The sequence below is a fragment of the Seriola dumerili genome, unplaced genomic scaffold (genome assembly GCF_002260705.1).
Source record: "Seriola dumerili isolate Sdu_G_001 unplaced genomic scaffold, Sdu_1.0 BDQW01000192.1, whole genome shotgun sequence".
Taxonomy (NCBI): Eukaryota; Metazoa; Chordata; class Actinopteri; order Carangiformes; family Carangidae; genus Seriola; species Seriola dumerili.
Genome location: NW_019174447.1, coordinates 906,972 through 925,306, shown reverse-complemented (window position 1 = coordinate 925,306; position 18,335 = coordinate 906,972). Strand labels below are relative to the sequence as shown.

The window sequence follows — 18,335 nt, the reverse complement described above, 5'->3', positions numbered from 1 at the left end:
CAAAGGACAAGAACTGAGACCTTATTATTAGTCAGAGCAGTTTCAGTTCTGTGGTCTGTTCTGAGACTGAAACTAATCCAGGGTGTTGTTTTCTTTAAGAAAGGAGTCTATCTGCACTGTAACTATCTTTCCAAGTATCTCTCTAAAGAATGGAAGGTTGGATATCAGCCTATAGGTGCTGGTTTATAACAGCTGTTTTGAAGACATCTGGAAAGATGTCAGTTTGAAGAGATGTGTTTATAATGCTCAGAACATGACTGTTGGTACTGGGTCAACACATGAGGTAGAGGAGTTACACTCAATGACAGTCCTGCAAACCTCAGTTAAAGTAATACAGGTGAATGTTCCCATGGTAACATCTTTACAGGGTTAACTGAGATCATCTGTGTTAACATCAGCAGTGACACTGGATCTAACAGAAGCCATTTTGTTATTGAATAACAAAGCGAGTTCTCCACACTGTTCATGTATTTGCACTTCATAGACCTGTCCTGTTCCTGTCACTGTTACATTTTGACACAACTATTTATTGATCAAAGGAAACGTACAGTAATTCAGGTAATGCAACAGCACATGAAATCAGAACTTAAATGACACAGATACAACGGGAAGATAAAAGGAATGAAACTGTAAAAAGATAAATTCCTTTAAAAAAAAAAAAAAGGAAAAAAAAATATTTCTTTTACAATGTAACTCTTTTCTATAACTGTGAGGAATAAAGTTGACGCGTTTCCAGTGAAACCCGATCATCAGTTTCCGGTTCGACTCAAATCTGTGCCAGTATGACGGAGGCTCATAGCCCCTCCCACTGCTGAGACCGCGCTACACACACACACACACACACACAAACACACACACAGACAGATACACACAGTTGCACACACGGCGAGAAGACGTGAAACTCTCAGCTGGACGAGCCGGACACACGGACAGAGGTAGGAGGTGTTTGGTGGTCTGTCCTCAGTCTCGGTCTGGAGGACTTGGTGTAGTGTTGTAGTGAGCTGAGTGTGGACTCAGAGGACTCGATCCCTCCGGACTGCAAAGTCTTGTCCGGATGAGTCCGAGTCTCCCTTTCATTTCCACCGTTAGAGGAACTGAGCTTTGTGTCACTGTAGCTCAGGTGTGTGTTTGTGTGTGTGTGTGCGCGCGCGTGCCTGTGTGTGTGTCTGTGTGTGTTTTCTCCAGCTGTTAGTGTGTTGTGATAAAAGAGCAAAGTCGTGTTCGCGCTTCCTGGTAACTAGAGGTTCACTGTAGCTTTCCTCCAGTCCCGTCCGGCTGCTCTCCTCCCTGCCCCGACAGCAGCTCCGATGACTAATGCTGGGGGGTGGGGGTGTTTTAAGTTTGAGTGAGGGGGGGGGGGCAAGAGCAAGAGCTCCTCACGCTCCATCAGAGACACCAGACTGAAACTAGCTGAGACTGTCACCAGGTGAAGAGTTCATACCGCCTGATCACTGATCACATTAAAGTGTGAAGTCCATGCCTCCACAGCTGGATTACTGTTACGCAGCATGCTGTTTACTTCTGGCCCAGTACAGGCCTGGTTCCATGGCCCAAATCTGGCCCATATACAGCACGGAGTCAGTCAACTCTGGGGTATAGCAGCCAGAATCTGTCCAGATGTGTCATTATGACCCTCACACAGCTGTACAGGTTTCTACAAAGTATCTGCAGATTTGTTGTGATGATATTTGGTACAAAACAAAGTGTCTAACTAATCATACAGGTGGTGGTTCCATCCCCGGCTCCTCCAGTCTGCATTGCGAAATATCCTTCGAATCCCAAATTGCCCCCAATGTACCATTGGTGTATGAGTGAGTGTGTGATAGAATGTGTGAATGTGTGTGTGTGACTCATAATGTAAAGTGCATGGAGTGGTCATTAAGACTAGAAAATCTCTATATAAATGCAGTACATGTATATTGTGGAATCATATTTGAGACACTGGCATGATTCAGAATGAATGAAAAAACCATAAGCAATGATTGAAAACAGATGCAGGTCTAACCTGTGATTACCTTCTACCTAAAGCTCCTGTGTCCTTCCTGTTGGTGAGATCACTGTGGATCTAAACACTAAACTGCCTCTGTGTGTGACATTTCAGAAATTTTTAAAATCATTTCTTAAAAACATGTTTTGGTCTTGGTCTGATTCAGACTCTGTGTTACTTTGATTGGAGTCCTGTTGGTGATCTTATATGTGTGAGGTCGACAAAGAGCTGGAATGTGAACTGACTGGATTGTCCAGCTGTGTGTGTGTGTGTGAGTGTGTATGTATGTATGTATGTATGTATGTGTGTTTTGCTTTCACTTAGTCTGTTTCAGTACTTCAATAAGATTATTTCACTTCCTCATGTTTATCCTCTTGTAGATCAGTCAGGTATGAGAAGCAGTTCTTCCACCTTCACCTCAGTCTAATTCAAATTTAAATTCAAAGAAGCTTTATTGACATGACCGTAGTCAGATACAGCATTGTCAAAGCCTGCACAAGGCAGCATCACAGTGAAAAAGTACATTTGAATAAACAACAAAATACATGGATACAACAGTTCAACAACACTCTGCAAGAGGAGAGAGGTCAAACACAGCCTGTCCTTCTGTTCAGCACAATCTTCAGATCCAGCTCCATCTCACCAACACAGTCTGCCTGAGATGTGATCCCTTCTCACTGTGTAACGTCAGTATCAGGTCCTGACTGAGGATGCTCCGGTTCATCTCTGGCCTGTAACGCCCCTCTGTCAGGGCCTCTGTCCACAATACAGCAGCACATCTGGACCCATATTCACAAAGCATCTGGCGATTTAGGAGAAAACTTTTAATTGAAAACTTTTAGGAGTTTGCTTTTTTTAAGTTATTTTTTGGGCATTGTATGCCTTTATTCAGATAGCTACAGAGAGTCAGGGAGAGAGAGGGGGGGGGGATGACACGCAGCAAAGGGCCACAGGTCGGGTTGTAATGTGTTGCAAATCACGCACTAAGGAAGTGTAATAAGTGCTTATTAGAATATAATAGGCTCTAACTGTAACTGGTGTGTAACAATGAGAAATAAAGATGCAATGTGCTCTCAGCTTCCATAGCCTAATGTGTGTGACATATGGGAGTAGAAACTATGTCTACGTACAACCTGCACAGGACTGTGGATAGCAGCCAGATGTGACCTGATGTGCTTTGACTTTAGTTTACAGCACAGTTTTCTTCTAATGAAGATCGGTAAGAAAGTAAAACGATGTCAAATAAAGGCGAAATAATATGTGCCAGATATAATATGGCACTACATTCCTCTAATTATAGCTGTCTAATGAGGCTATAGGCCCATGAAGGAAGTATTCAATGTGAAGTAATACAGCATCATTTGTAGAATAGCTTCTAACTGTAGCATATTTTAGATCTGATATGACATTGTATTTTATTTCTCATTTAAATCACAGATTTTAAAATTATGTCTAATAGCATATTAATTAATTAGAGTATAATTTAGTGTAATTGTGTCTAAGTATTGTTTATTTTGGATCCTATATGTAATTATAGGCGGTTTCTAATTTCAGCATAATTTAAGTGTAGCCTCTAAAAAGGGTATAACTATATCTGTTTACCGTCTAATAAAGAACATATTTTGTCTAATTTTATGCAAACTATGGCTCAGCACTTATAAGTGTACCATAACATAAATTGCGACCACAAAATGCTTTGTGAGTACGGGCCCAGGTTTCCAACCAGCCAAAGACGCCTCGTGTCACTGTTCATCAGTCTCCACCAGCAGAGCGACACAACAGTGGAGTGTACACTCACTGTAGGAGTTTGACTTGTTGTGTTCCTGATCTTCACACTGTCTCAGCCTTTTTATACTTGATGTCTTATGAGGATGGTTTTCAGAATAAGAGACTGATTTGTTGTGTGACCTGTCCTCTGTCTCACCTGATGTCAGTGATGTCAGAGTCTGCAGGACGCTCTGCCTCCGTCTCCTCCGTCTCCTCCATCTCTCTGGTGGAGGTCAAGGCTGAGACTCATCTAGTCCTCCAGGCTTTCCTCCATCGGACCCTCTCGACCCCTTTGAAAGAGAGGCCTGGGAGAGTAGGAGGGGCTTACACAGACTTCAACAAGTACAGGTACTGTAACTCACACCTCCAGATTTCTTCTGTTGTTTTCTCTGTGTGACCTCAGACTGAGAGCAGCATTTTATTTTATGAATCCTTCTCCGTCTCTTCTGCCATGTGTGTTTGTGTGAACCTCTAACCTGGAGTAAACCACACAAACATCATATTATTCCTCCTGTTGAACAGCTGGGTGAGTGGTAGTGAATGGTTGGATGAACAGTATATGGTGTGACATTTTGTGATGGGGGTCCTCCAGGAGTGTTGGTCAGATCACACACCAGTCAATCAAGTCCAATCCAGCATTCTGGTTGTTCAAGTTATTCACACAGGGCGGCAGGTATAGTGTGTATCAGTGTGTGTATCAGTGTGTGTATCAGTGTGTGTATCAGTGTGTGTATCAGTGTGTGTATCAGTGTGTGTGTCAGTGTGTGTGTGTATCAGTGTGTGTATCAGTGTGTGTGTCAGTGTATGTGTGTATCAGTGTGTATATCAGTGTGTGTGTCAGTGTGTGTATCTGTGTGTGTATCTGTGTGTATCAGTGTGTATATCAGTGTGTGTGTTTGTGTGTCAGCGTGTGTATCAGTGTGTATATCAGTGTGTGTGTCAGTGTGTGTATCTGTGTGTGTGTATCTGTGTGTATCAGTGTGTCTGTCAGTGTGTTTGTCAGTGTGTCTGTTAGTGTGTCTGTCAGTGTGTGTATCTGTGTGTGTGTCAGTGTGTGTATCTGTGTCTGTCAGTGTGTTTGTCAGTGTGTCCGTCAGTGTGTCTGTCAGTGTGTCTGTCAGTGTGTCTGTCAGTGTGTGTTTCAGAATAACGAACAAAAAATAAACACTTAATCATTAAACATTAATATACTATGTGTAGTTGTGAACAACAATTTCCACCACTTACACGAATACTACGGTGGCCCTTAGAGTTCAACACTTGTTGTTCAATGCTTTGTGACTTTTGAAGATTAAACATTGAACAACAAGTGCATCCAACTCCAGATGTTTTCTGAATGTGTTTGTGTTTTGACTGTTTGCATGTGTTTTTTTAAGATACAGCGTGTTGCGCTCTCAGGGCCACTGTAGTATTACTGTTATAACAGTGCTGCGTTTAAAGAGGTAACTTACAGCATTCACAATACAACAGTGCCAGCTGGTGGCTGTATGGGTGAACAGCAGAGTGAACAGCAGGCTTGTTACTAACTTGTAACAGTCAGCGTACATCATACACACACAGCGACACAAACTGGAGAGTAATGGGTCCAGTTATATGCTTACATATAAAAAATAGCAGCAGGTTGTGTAACATGAACACGACCACATTAATGACCATGCATGAAATAGCAGCCCGGCTGAAACTGGTAAATACATGACAAACCTGTTACTCTACAAGTGTCATGAGAACACCCATGGCAACACTGATATATATCTCTGAGAAAGGCAAACTAACAAGACATCAAACAATGATGGGTGTTCAGATGGTAGGGAGCCTTCAGGAAGCCCCATCAAAGACCACTGGACCTCAAAGGATCTGGATCTGCCAGGTCTGCTGAAACATATCACAGGGGACAGAGGGCAGTCATACATAGAAACATTGTTGGTGTGATAGTCTGAATGTACACAGCTGCTTTTGTCTGCACCTGAACCTGCTGTTCCCTGTACTTTGACTTCCTGTTCTAGCTGCATACCACAACCAAAAGCAAAGGATGGCTTGGACTCTCAGACTGAAGATGTCAGTTCGTCAGATGAGAAGAAGTCTGGATTCAAAGACTTCATTAAGCAGCTGCCTCGTCGTAACACCTCACGCTCCTCTGCCAAAGACCCTAAAGGCTCGCTGGACCGGGACAGCCCAGCAAAACCACCACTCCTCAGAGACCAAGCAGAAGTAAGGGAGTGTTTTTTGTAGACAGAAGTCACACTTTGCTTGTTGATTTAATAAAAAGCTGCAGTTGTTGTTCCTCTAGTGGTGGAGTGTTGGAAATCATCACCCACCTGTTAGGTTGAAGTCCAGAACAAGATATCTGTCACCTGCTGACCACATCTCCATGGTTTCTTGATATACTAATGTTTCCAGAGATCTCTTCACAGTTACACTTCCGAGCATGAACCCTTTGCATTTCAGACAGTCGATGCGTTCCTCTTGCAGGTCCACGTACTTTCAGGCAGTTTGTTTCTTTGGTTTTAATCCAAAAATGAAAAAATGTTAAAACAGTTTTTCTGTTTTTGTTGTCACAATTAAAAAATGAAAAAGTAGAACATCAAATTGGAATAAACAGTCCAGTTCTGATGTTTGCAAATTCCTTGTTCTTTGTTAAATTGAAGAACGAAGAAAGGTAGTCAGGTGGCACAGAAGTAAAGGTAAATATTTCAAAATAAAGCCAAGAGTGTAGAATTGCCATTCTATAAAAGTGTAACATTATAAAAGCAAAGATCTTTTTGTCTTTGCTTTAAGACATGACAAATATTTTATTAGAAGTGTGTGTTATTTCCTTGTGTAGCATGAAGTAATAGCCTCATTAATTAATATGTGGAAATACACTGTGTGGTCCTTCCCAGATAGTATTGTCTACAGTAACCAGCAGAGGTCTCCACTGTTACCTGATCATTGTGCAACCTTTCACTAAATCACTTCATATTCATATTCATATTCATATTCATATTCATATTCATATTCATCATAATCATATGCTACATGATTCAGCTAATGTTCACCGTTAGCTGCTGTTGGTTGTTGCTTGTAGCCGACACTACAACCTTTATTCTAAAATCATCAGATCCTCAGTCAGACATCACATACTGGACAAATCAATCTGCCACAGCTGCATTGATCATTATCATATCTGCAGCAGGCAGCCTCTACACTGTTCAATTAATCAGCAAAATATCCATAACTACATGCATATGTTTTACACATTAGTAGCCTCTAAGGTCGAGACTACAGACGAGTTTCAACAGACACCAGAGAAATATAATAAACAAACACACTGTCTGTGTGTGATTGCATAATTTTACACTTTTATAGAGTGGCCATTCTACCCTCCTGGCTTTTATTTTGAAATATTTACCTTTACATCCATCCTTTCTTTATTCTTCAATTTGCCAAAATCCGAATTGGGCCATTTCTTCCCATTTGTCGTGCTTGTTTTTCATTTTTTTAAATCTGAGAACAGAAACATAAAAAACGTTTTTTCATTTTTGGTTTAAAACAAAAAGCGACCATCCTCAATGTACACCATTCTCTTTCACACCTAAAGGCTTGCATTTCAGAGTTTAACCAATTCATTCAGTTCGTTTGCAGAGGTGGAGTAAATAAGTGTGATGATGAACTTTTACAGACAATCAATAGAAAACTATCTTGCTTTTATTTATTTTAATTAACTAATTAATGTGCTCTGGAAATAAAGTTGACTTGACATCAGAAATACAAATGTGGCTAGATAATGAAGACTGGAAAAGGCCTAAATACAAAGAATTACAGTAGTCCAGTGGAGTTGTGATGAAGGCGTGGATTACTTTCTCCATATCATGGAAGGACAGAAGTGTGGAAATGGTTCTTGACCGATAGAAACAATTTTTAACAACAGAGGTGATGTGTTTATCAAGGCAGAGCTCTGAATCAAGGATAACACAGAGGTTTTTAGCATGAGACTTCACATATGGGGTGAGGTGGTCTAGCTTACTTGCGAGGAGGTTTCTGGATTTAGAGGGAGCAAAGTAAGTACTTAGATTTTGTTGCTGTCTAACTGAAGGAAATAGTTTTGCCCTCCAGCCCTTAATGTCCTCAAAACAGTCCACGAGACGTTGAAGGGAGTCTGTAGATTTTAGTGTGATGTACAGCTGTGAATCATCAGCATAGAAATGACAGGAGCTGTTAGACTTTCTAATGGTGTTTCCAAGAGGGAGCATGTGATCTCTGTGACGTTACAGGGACTGTCGGTCTCTCCTGATCACTGTGACCAGAGGGGTTTGGTGAATGAGGTGGTGATGTCTTTCATACCACTTCTACATCAGTTACCACATCCTGAACGCTGTGCACAACCTGTCCCCACAGGATGATGTCATCTCCCCCTCCTCTACATCAGAGGATGATGATGAGAAGAAGCAGAAGAAGCTGAACAGGAAGAAGATCAAAAGAAAGATCTCAAAGTTCTTCAGGTTGAAGTTGGAGAAGGACAAAGAGGGGCATGGATCTAAGAAACCCACCACACTGTCATTTAGCAAAGACCCAGAACCTGAGACCCTCGTCTCTCCCAGTAAGATCCTAAAATTTAATCTCCACACTATAATAATCTGGACTCTGAAGCCAAAGTGTTATTTTTTTTACAACCTGTGTTTTGTCTGCATGTGAACACACTGACACAGCTACAACAGAGAGTTAAATGAAGGTTTATATCTCATGTCACTTGTAATGTTGTGGTGAATGTAAACGTAGACCACCCTCCTGAGTTCTACAATGAGGTGGCTGAGAAGCTGGAGAAGATCGCCCAGAGGTCCACCAGCATGAAGAGACCCAGTCCCCCAGCCCGGCCTCCCCCAGGTAAATATAGACACACACACATACACGCACGCATGCACACACAGTCTCTCTCTCTCTCTCTCTCTCTCTCTCTCTGTTTAGCCAGCATACATTTTTTATGGAGCTATATGTAGGTTTTGCTACATAGCTAATCTTAGCATTAGCAGCTGTTTACTTGCTGAGTTCAGCATCAAACCCTCTTGTTTTGCTTCTATTTCTCTCACGTGTTTTCTTCTACTAAAGTTCTAACCTGATGTCCTGTGAAGCTGTTGGTAGGTGACCTTCACCTCCACATGCTCCCAGCAGAGAAAACTTAAATATAGCACCTTTACCAGGTGGGAGTAAAACCAGCTGCTGCATACCCAATTGTCCCACTGGGGACAAATAAAGTGATTGATGGATGGATGGATGGATGGATGGATGGATGGATGGATGGATGGATGGATGGATGGATGGATGCAGCATGGGCAGGGCTATAGTCAGACAGATGATTGGTGTAGAGGCTGCCCAGACAGTCAAGGTTGGCATTCCTCCTCAAACTAAAAATCAGTGTTGTATATCAGTGGTGTGGTGTGTCGTGTAGGACTGTGGCTGAACTGTGACATATACAGAGATGATCTGTAAAGAGTTGAGTGAGGAAAAGTACACGAACAACAACTTCACTAAAGGACTAAAGGTGTCCATTTACATCATGTGTAAATCATCCCTCTTAACAAACGATTGACATTTAACGAGTGTTTTCAGACTGTCAGACAGATTCTCCCTCGTCAAGGTAAGAACACGGAGGGCAGGTGTGGATACACACCTGCTACTGAGGTGTTAACACTTGTATTCACAGGCTGACACCAGTGAGTGGCCTTGAGACTAAGAGCCGTACGGCCCACTCCCAGTGACTGTGAGGCTCACACTTCTCTCTCTCAGCAGTGTGTGATAAAGAGGCCGTGGTGCAGCAGCTGGTTCAGGTGCTCTCTGTGGAGGGAGACTCCATCAACACTAAGGTGGGCACACAGACAGTGAGAGTTTTCCTCAGGTGTGTGTTCACCTGTGTTCATGTGTAACCTGGCTCCATGCTCATCTCCTCACAGATCCAGTCAGACCCCTTCCTGCGCTCCAGCCTCACTCGTCTCTCTTACGCGTCGTTTGCCAAACTTCTGGACACTTTCACCAGCCGTCAAGTGTCTGAGGCCCCACCCCTGGCGCCGTCGGCCAGTCCAACGCTGCGACGCATGGCCATCACCATGGAGGTGTCACGGCGGATAGTGACGGCCACAGGAACCGTGCGCATGCAGGGCTACGCAGAGTGCTACATGGAGACCTTCGCCCCCTGGGTGAAGAATCAGGGCGGATGGGTGAGTGATTTAAGATGAGTCCATCAATGACATCTGTCATATCAACTGTATTCAAATAATGCTTAGGAGCCATTACATGGCAAATGTAGCTCTAATTCTGCTGCTCTGCTTTGTGACTTGCTCTGCTCGGTGATGATGATTTGAAGACTCCTGATGAAGATCTCTGGTAGATAGATAGAACATTACTCAGTTGAAATTGCTGGGAGCAGATCCTTTATCTGATTCACCCAGAATAATAATAAACAGCGGTGTGTGTGTTACACTCGCAGTATGGAAACAGTAATGAATGCTTCCCTGGATCTGATGACTTCTGAATCTGAGGAATCGAAGAGGTTGAAAGTATCTGGCAGGAGAAAGTCTCTTCCTGTGAGTCCTGTGTCATTTCTGTGGAGTGCGTGATGGTCCAGCTAGAGCTTCAGACCTCCGACACTGATGACTCAAAAGAGAGGGGGACTAGACTGTGAACTGCTGAGAGCATGTCAGAAATCTGACCTGTCATTGACATAATGGATTCCCTAGCCCCTGACCCTTACCTCAACTCTACCCCTAACCTAAACCTAATCCTTACTCCAGAGGTGGACAGTAACTCAGTACATTTGCTTGAGTACTGTACTATTTTTGCAGTATCTGTTCTTTACTTGAGTAGTATTTTTCTTTTTGTAAACTTCTGACTTTTACTCCACTACACTTAAAGACAAATATTGTTCTATTGTTCTGCAGGTTCTACAGTCAGTCAGTCAGTCAGTCAGTCAGTCAGTCAGTCAGTAGGTTGTTCCAGAGTCATTAGGTTCTGTAAATGTGGGAAAAATACAACAATTTATTGACATAAAAGATGTACTTTTGAATAAGTCAGTATTTTTTAAAATCAAGTACTCCAGTACTTTACCAACTTTCAACTTTAAAAATCTGAGTGAACAACTTTCACTTATATTGGAGTCATACTTGACCAGGTGGATCTCTACTCTGACTCAAGTAATGGAGCTGTGGACTTTGTCCACCTCTGGCTAACTCTTAAACCAAGTCACTGCACTCAGTAGACTGCACTAACCAAAATCTGACAAACTCACCATGTGCATTCCTTATCCTTATCCCCCCTGAACCTACCTATTCCTTATCTGCTCCCATTTTGTCACATTTTTTTTAACATATTTTAATATCTATCTGTACATACTCTGCTATACTGCTATTGCTATACTATATTATTTATCTATTATTTATCTTTTGTAAATTTTTAGTATTTGATATTTTCATTATGCATTTCTGTTCTGTACTGTCCACTTTGGTGCTGTAACACTGCCGGACTGATAAAGGAAGGAATCTTATCTTATTTTAAATCTTAATCCTCAAACAGACATTTAAACTTAAGGGGTCGCGCATTTTGGTCCCCACAAAGCTGTTGGACCCCTCAAGTATAGAGGGCTCCTGATTTTCAGACCCATGAATATAGTAACGCTAGCACACTAACACACACACACACACACACAAGGAGACACAAGGGAGAACTGGAGCCATGACAGGGACAACAACATGTGACAAAACCACCAGGTTCAGAACTGGACGACAATGGATCGGGACTGAGATCCTTTTTACTTCTCTCTGTCTAAAACACCCTTATTCAAGTGGCCGAGTAAAGATGGTGATGTGGATTTACATGTTTATCAGAGTTATATTTGTTTATGTATTTATATTATATTTACCAGTTTATTTAAGATGATTTTTCATGTTTAAAATCTAAATTAATTTAGATTAATTGTGATCATAATTCTAATTCTTATTAGACTGTGGAGAAACTGGTCTGAGAATCAAATCAAATCATGAACCAGATCAGAAACTGCCCTCCTCAGTGTCCTCAGTGTGACCACGGTCTGGACCACATCCAGATGATGATGAATGTGGAACCTTGCACTTACCTCTAACAGTATATGATGATCTTTATTCTCACTTCTTTGACTTCACCTCCAGGAGAACGTGGTGGATCTGGATGAGTCTGTGGAGTATGACTAAGTTCTCAGAGAGACCAGGTGTCTGATCAACTCTGAACTCTGGATCATCTGGTGAAGAGACGGACCTCACTCTGATTTCCCACAGAGTCTCATCTGGACTGTGAAAAGACTAGGTTCCAGAGGCCTCTTTGATTTCTGATGATCTGGGATCAGAAAGTACTTTGGCCACAGGTTTACAGATTTTACCCAGTCAGAAGAAGAAGAAGCTGTTTGATTGTTGTCAGTCACTGTGAGAGTGACAGCAGCTTGTACTGGTGCTCTGAGTGTTGGTAGTGGATGTTTTACATCAACGAACACACCTTTTGTCTTTTTATTCTGTGATTGTGTCAGTGAAGTAACTGAGACAACAGCAGAGATGACTGACAGTAACAGACAGAATGAAGCAGGTTTGTTGTATTAGTGTCACAGACTGACATAGAATAATGCAACATAATACAACACTTCCTGAAACCAGTTGATTCATATTGGACAAAAATGAAAATGTCAACTCAGATACTGAGTTTTTATCTGGTTTTAAGAAGATGTTTGGTTGGAAGAGTCAATAGACAAACAAGCAATTTTAATGCTGGTGACATCACAGTCCTCATACTCACTGTCTCCCATTCCTGAACTAGGGAGGCAGTAGACCGGCATGTCATAGACCATATTCACATGGTGGCCATTTTCCTCTGTCGTCAAGCTAAGCCTTAAACACTTTAATGTGTCTGAATAAATCCTGCGCGAGAACAGCGAGATGGTCGAAAAATCAGATTGACAGATGGGCAGATGAAGCTGCCAGATGTTGAAGGTAACCGGAAACATTGTAGTCTAATGCTAGGCTAGTAAACGTGAAGTTTGCGATTAACATAAATGTAAATGTTACTGCACTAAAGTTAGATGACAAATGAATCCACTGCACCAATGATACAGTAACATGACAGTGAAACTGCTAACGTAACCGGTTGAAAAGATAGCAAGGTAGCTAACGTTACATTACAAACTTGATTACATGCAGTGTGTTTTACTTCCAGGCTGAACTAAACGTGTCTGTGATCTGCATTGATATTTAAGATTTTTTTTTTTTTTAAGTTCCTTTTTTGGGCTTTTAATGCCTTTAGTCTAGATTCAGTGAAAGAGAGACAGGAAAGTTGGGGAGAGAGAGAGAGGGAATGACATGCAGCAAAGGGCCATGGCCGCTGCAGTAAGGACTAAGCCTCAATGCTGCGCACTCTACCAGGTGAGCCACTGAGGCTAATAAATTCATGTCTTTCTTATTGAAGCATGTAGCACTATCAAACAGTAATGTTAGCCAAGAAGTGGTTGAATGCTAGCGTTAGCAGTTGTCTAGCAGTAGCCAATGGGTTATCAAATATGTTGTTTTACCTTGAAATATTGGTCAGTGTCCCTTCAGATATTCATTGTCCATCGTCTTTTCTGTTGTTCATCGATCGGGAAGGAGGAAAATGGCCGCAGTGTGAATATGGTCTATGGCGTCACCGGCTGAGAGTGTGCGGGTTTCAGAGGCTACATTCAGCCTCCAAGAACCTTGATCAGTCAGCGGTACTGGTGCAGTGACAAGAGCTGATCCCACAACAGCTTCACACATAAACACCTTTACTTTTTATTGTTGTTGTTTGTTAAACCTGCAACAACAAAAACTTCATGAGACACACTGACTGATCATGTGTTTGGTCCCCACCAGCTCCTGAGGGAAACATCTGGCTCTTTAGCTGCTAATTGCTCCACTATGTTCACCAGATGTTGCGGCTGAAGATGAAGCTATGAGAGCAGAGAGAGTGAAGCGGAACAGTAAACAGCAAAACACTGAGCTGACTCACTGTAAAGATGAGGGACGCTGCTGATGATTCTCTGGAGCTTCACCACTACCACTAACTCCTGAACATTGTCATTGATACGTTGTTATTATTATTATAAAAATATTGATTATAGCTTCTTTAAAGGTGCTGTCTGTTATGTAATGTAAACCAAAGGCAAGCCTCGCTTCCAAAACTGCAACCAGCTGATTGAAACAAGTTCACTGATACAACTGTAAACACCAGGGTGTTTCTGTTGTTTATTTATAGTTTATTTATAGTTTTACATTCAGGTTTGAAAGTAATAATATGAACACACGTGTACTTTATATTATATGTATATATAATATTTTCTGTTTGTTCTTACTGAATCGATGATCGGATACAGGTTCAGACGGACTGTAATGACTTCCTCTGAATACACCTGCATCTGAATAAAAGGAGAACTGTGTTCTTTTTTACTTTTAGTTCAACTGTTTTGTCTCAACTGTTATTGCTTTAGTTTCACTTTGACATAAGAGAAAGAACATCTCTTATCTCATCCTCATCTCTAAGAATGAATGGAGCTGGGAGAAGTAGGGACAGAAACAACATAAAACCATTCATTAATGAACTGATGCTTTCATGTCTGGTCTATTTTAAAGACTGTTGACCCGCGGTGACCTCTGTATCCAGTCTTCTAGCGATAAACCTGAAAACATAAACAACCACTCCACACCTCCTGAACGTGGTCGTTGTGAAGCCAGTTTATATAGAACAGACTCATGACTCAAGTGTGTGTACAAGCAATTTTATTGTGTATTTACAAGTTATTTATTATGAGGGTATTTTACATGAGACATCTGCACTGTTAGTTTGTAATGGTTTATTCACCTTATCTTAAAGACACAGGCTACACAAAGAGTCAGACACATGTTACATAGTATATAAGAAAAGATTTTGATTTTTGATTTCACTTTTTGTCTGGAAAATATTTTGTATTATTTCTGTAAAAGGGATTAAAAAAAGATTTTTTTTAAAGATCCGTTCATTTGTTTTTTCTCCTTTTTATATAAAAGCATCTTCAGAAATGACCTTTGTTTCATACACCTCTTCATTTGGTGGTGGTGTTCATGAACAGACACCAAACGAGCTCAGCTGGATCTAAATCTGGAGCATCTATTTAAACAGATTCAGATTCAGGCAAATCAAACCCTCAGAGATTTTTAAAGCTAGAGAAGTGTCAGTGCAGCTGCAGCAACATCTGACCACCGATCAGCCGATTGTTACGCACGGCATCCTGATATAAAAGGAGGGACAGAGGAGCGGAGAGGGTTTCTGCTCGGGGGTGGACTCCTCTCCCCCATGTTGTTCTTCCTTCCCAGCATGGTTCAGAATGTTGAGTTTCGTTGTTTTAGTTTCTGGGTTGGAAATCAGTGGTAGTCCAGGTATCGGTTTTTGTTTTAGTTTAGTTTGCATTAGGCAGTTGAGGGGGGAGTACCTGAGTGTGACGGCCCGTGGCGTGGCTGGCTCAGTGGCCTGCCTTTCTTTTGTTCTTTTTGGCAGGGATCTCCACGCTTTTTGATTTCTTTAGTATTTTTGAGTATGTTTTGGCTATGTTTGAAATAACATAAATTCTTTGTTCTTGGCATCTCTGTCTTGGCATCTTTTAAATGTTCCGGTCTCCAGTTGAGCCTTTCATTTTGTCAGGGAGGCCATAACACTGATCATATCAGCAAAACAAACACAATGAGCATAGTTTGAGTTGGTTCAGAATAAACTGAAGGAAGTCAGTGCAGCAGTGTGGCTCTTTGTATTTATCAGTTTTTGTTAGTGGCACAGAAACCAGCTGTATCAGGCTACAGTCCTTGTTAAGTAGAAGAAAGTCATTGTCGGTTTTGGTCTTTTCAGACGAACTGGTATCAACCACCCAGTGGAGTGAGTCGACTCTGTGTAGAGCTAATGGAGCTCACCTGGGTTCAGGTAAGACCTGCATCCCTCCTTCATCCAGCACATGTTGTGGTCTGTTTGTAGCTGTGAGGCTAATTAATGCTCATTAAGTCCCCCAAATAACACGAGTTCACCTGTACTATAGTGTATGGAGTCTGTCTTATGTGTTACCACCACAGACTGACACACAAATCTCTATGGATCATTTGGAGACTCTCTCTGCCTGGAAGACATCAGAGAACAAAATGAAGAGCAACACAAACACAGTGGGAACACGACTATATGATTCAAACAGGGTCTATAATACAGCACTGATACTGTATGAGAAATGATATATATGCTCCAATGAAACAGATACAGTTGATAAACTCAGGTGTAAATAGAGACTGAAATAAGAGCTGTAGTTTCTGACACAGATATGTTGAAAGTGCTCTTATATCACAGGAATAACATATCAGACTGACATCATGAACAAAGTGAACTCAGTGCTACTTAAAAACTTTTTACAAGGCCTGCTGGTCTAAAGCTTTCCCTTCTCAAAGTGAGCCAGCAGGTGAAGTGAAGGGTCCTCTGTTCTGGTCTCTGAGTCCTGGGTGGTTGATGAAGTCCAGATAACTGAATTATGAATAGTGAGCACAGTCAGTCCTGCTGAATAACATAATGCACTGCTTGTTGTTTGATATTATAAACATCATTTGTAACAAATTTCACTCTATTATTTCATATCTGTAGAAAATACTGTTTCCCCTCAAGTGCAGAGTCTGTCACTGCTGGCTTTGTCCGGACCACTGGTGTCCACTGCTGGTTTTAGTCAGATACTGCTGGTTTGTCGGGGGATCTGAGGGGGACCCTTGAACCAGACCGAGATCCCTGAAGAGTTAGTGCAAAGGCTTCCCACCACAGGCCGGTGATCAGCTGCTCTGCAGTCAGTCCAGGTGCTTCTCAGCACACAGAATCTGACAGTACATCAGCATGGAGAACACCAGGGCCAAGATCTGAGCAGGGAAAAGGAGCACAGACACAAAACCTATCAACAGCTTCAATCACTCTGAACCTGATCCTGTGTCAGTAACAGCAACATTAACAACACAAAACACTGTAGTAAATATAAAGCACTTCTCCTAGCATCAACATGAAGCAGGTTTATTGTACACAGACAGTGGAGGTTTCAGAAGTTGGGGGGTGGGGTGGGGGTACAATGAAATCAGAGGTTCCTCAAAAAAAAAAAAAAAAAACATTATATAAACTAGCATTTCTCATGTTAATAATGAACATGTATTCCTGTTTGTGACTGCATTATCTCTGGCTGATTATCAGTTCTAGTATTAATATAAACAAAAAACAGATAAACCATTTTTTTTAAAAGTGGTGTTTGCAGGCTTCCTCAGCAGATGCAGTCTGCCCCAACAGCCTCCACTGAGAGGCTACATCTGTCTGAAGACAAACTCAATCACTGGATACTGCTCGTAAAGCTTAGATGATGGGAGCACACGGTGATAACTGAGGTTTATCATCTGGAGCTTGGTAGCTGGACACTGTTCATGTTCTTTTAGTGAATGAATTAAACTGAAACCGTGGAAGTGAGTGGGACAGAAACAGGGAACATTTGATAGATAGCTCTGTGTTGTGTTTAACAGACTCAGGTACATCATCATTATGTCAGAATACATGAATAACTGAGTGTGGAGTGTGTCCTGCTGCTAGGACTCTGGATGTGTACGTGTATAAAGCCTAATAACAATGTGTTTTTGTTATAATCTGCTGAGTTTGAGGTTTTACGGGCCAAAGAGATACAAGGATTTCAAATGACAACATCAATATATCGAAAACTCATCAAATTACCGATAAATAAATAGTGGAAATAAATACCTGCACAACACCAATACAGACTCCGAACACCAGGACTGAAGGGATGTTAGCGAGCAGCCACTGTCTGGCCTTCTGGTAGCACGGCTGCAGAGGACAAACAGAGACAGAGCGTGAGGCAGGGCCCGGGGTGGGGAGGCCAAGAAGAACAGCAACAGAAGAAAAAGAAGTGATGATAAGTTGATGACAAGTTGAGCATGACCATGCTAACAGACATGAACATGGTAATAGACATGATGATGCTAACAGATCATGCTAACAGACATGAACATGGTAATAGACATGATGATGCTAACAGATCATGCTAACAGACATGAACATGGTAATAGACATGATGATGCTAACAGATCATGCTCACAGACGTGATCATGGTAATAGACATGATGATGCTAACAGGCATGATCACAGTCACAGATGGGATCATGCTGATAAACATGGTCCAGACATGACAACACTATCAAAATGAAACCATGGCCAAACTGTGAGAAAAAACTTCACCCAAGTTATAAAACTGTAATTATGCTGTGGTGTTTTCAAGCTGCCTTATTCTCTCAGACTGAATCTGAATTCAGTCCAGATGTGTGTGTCTGTTCACACATGAAGAATGTGAGGAACGTTTCTGTTCTGTGTTGTTACAGTGCTTCAACTTTCACCCTATGGTTCACCCATCTTGAGACAGTACAGAGCACTGAAAGGAACCGTGGGCCAGTGTTACTGCGTATGTCAGTGCATTTACCAGAAATCACATGGTTTATATTACCAGTGACCACCTCACTGCCTACTGTGGTCTTGTATATTATTC

The 18,335-nt window shown here is 41.7% G+C and overlaps 2 protein-coding genes across 2 annotated transcripts in view; one reads left to right on the top strand and one right to left on the bottom strand.

The window, feature by feature from the left end:
• The first annotated feature begins 867 nt into the window (after window positions 1-867).
• Window positions 868-14,416, top strand: bcl2l12 (BCL2 like 12). Its single transcript, XM_022753695.1, has 8 exons — window positions 868-935; window positions 3,922-4,102; window positions 5,758-5,962; window positions 8,129-8,330; window positions 8,510-8,614; window positions 9,515-9,591; window positions 9,679-9,942; window positions 11,905-14,416. The coding sequence occupies exons 2-8, from the start codon at window positions 3,924-3,926 to the stop codon at window positions 11,944-11,946; spliced, it is 1,074 nt and encodes a 357-aa protein (XP_022609416.1). The 5' UTR covers window positions 868-935; window positions 3,922-3,923; the 3' UTR covers window positions 11,947-14,416.
• Window positions 14,417-14,512: 96 nt separating this feature from the next.
• Window positions 14,513-18,335, bottom strand: part of LOC111227945 (tetraspanin-4-like) — a 16,375-nt gene continuing 12,552 nt past the window's right edge. Inside the window, exons 7-8 of the mRNA XM_022753696.1 lie at window positions 17,537-17,620; window positions 14,513-16,662 (exon numbers count right to left, since the gene is read on the bottom strand). Coding sequence (XP_022609417.1) covers window positions 16,594-16,662; window positions 17,537-17,620 — 153 coding nt within the window. The 3' untranslated portion in view covers window positions 14,513-16,593. The remainder of the gene's footprint in view (window positions 16,663-17,536; window positions 17,621-18,335) is intronic.

What these genes read in the sequence shown, in the direction of transcription:
- bcl2l12 (XM_022753695.1), top strand. Translation starts at nt 3,924, where the DNA reads ATGTCAGAGTCTGCAGGACGCTCTGCCTCCGTCTCCTCCGTCTCCTCC. An exon ending in ACAGACTTCAACAAGTACAG is followed by an intron (nt 4,103 to 5,757) that starts GTACTGTAACTC and finishes TTCCTGTTCTAG; the next exon opens with CTGCATACCACAACCAAAAG. An exon ending in GAGACTCCATCAACACTAAG is followed by an intron (nt 9,592 to 9,678) that starts GTGGGCACACAG and finishes ATCTCCTCACAG; the next exon opens with ATCCAGTCAGACCCCTTCCT.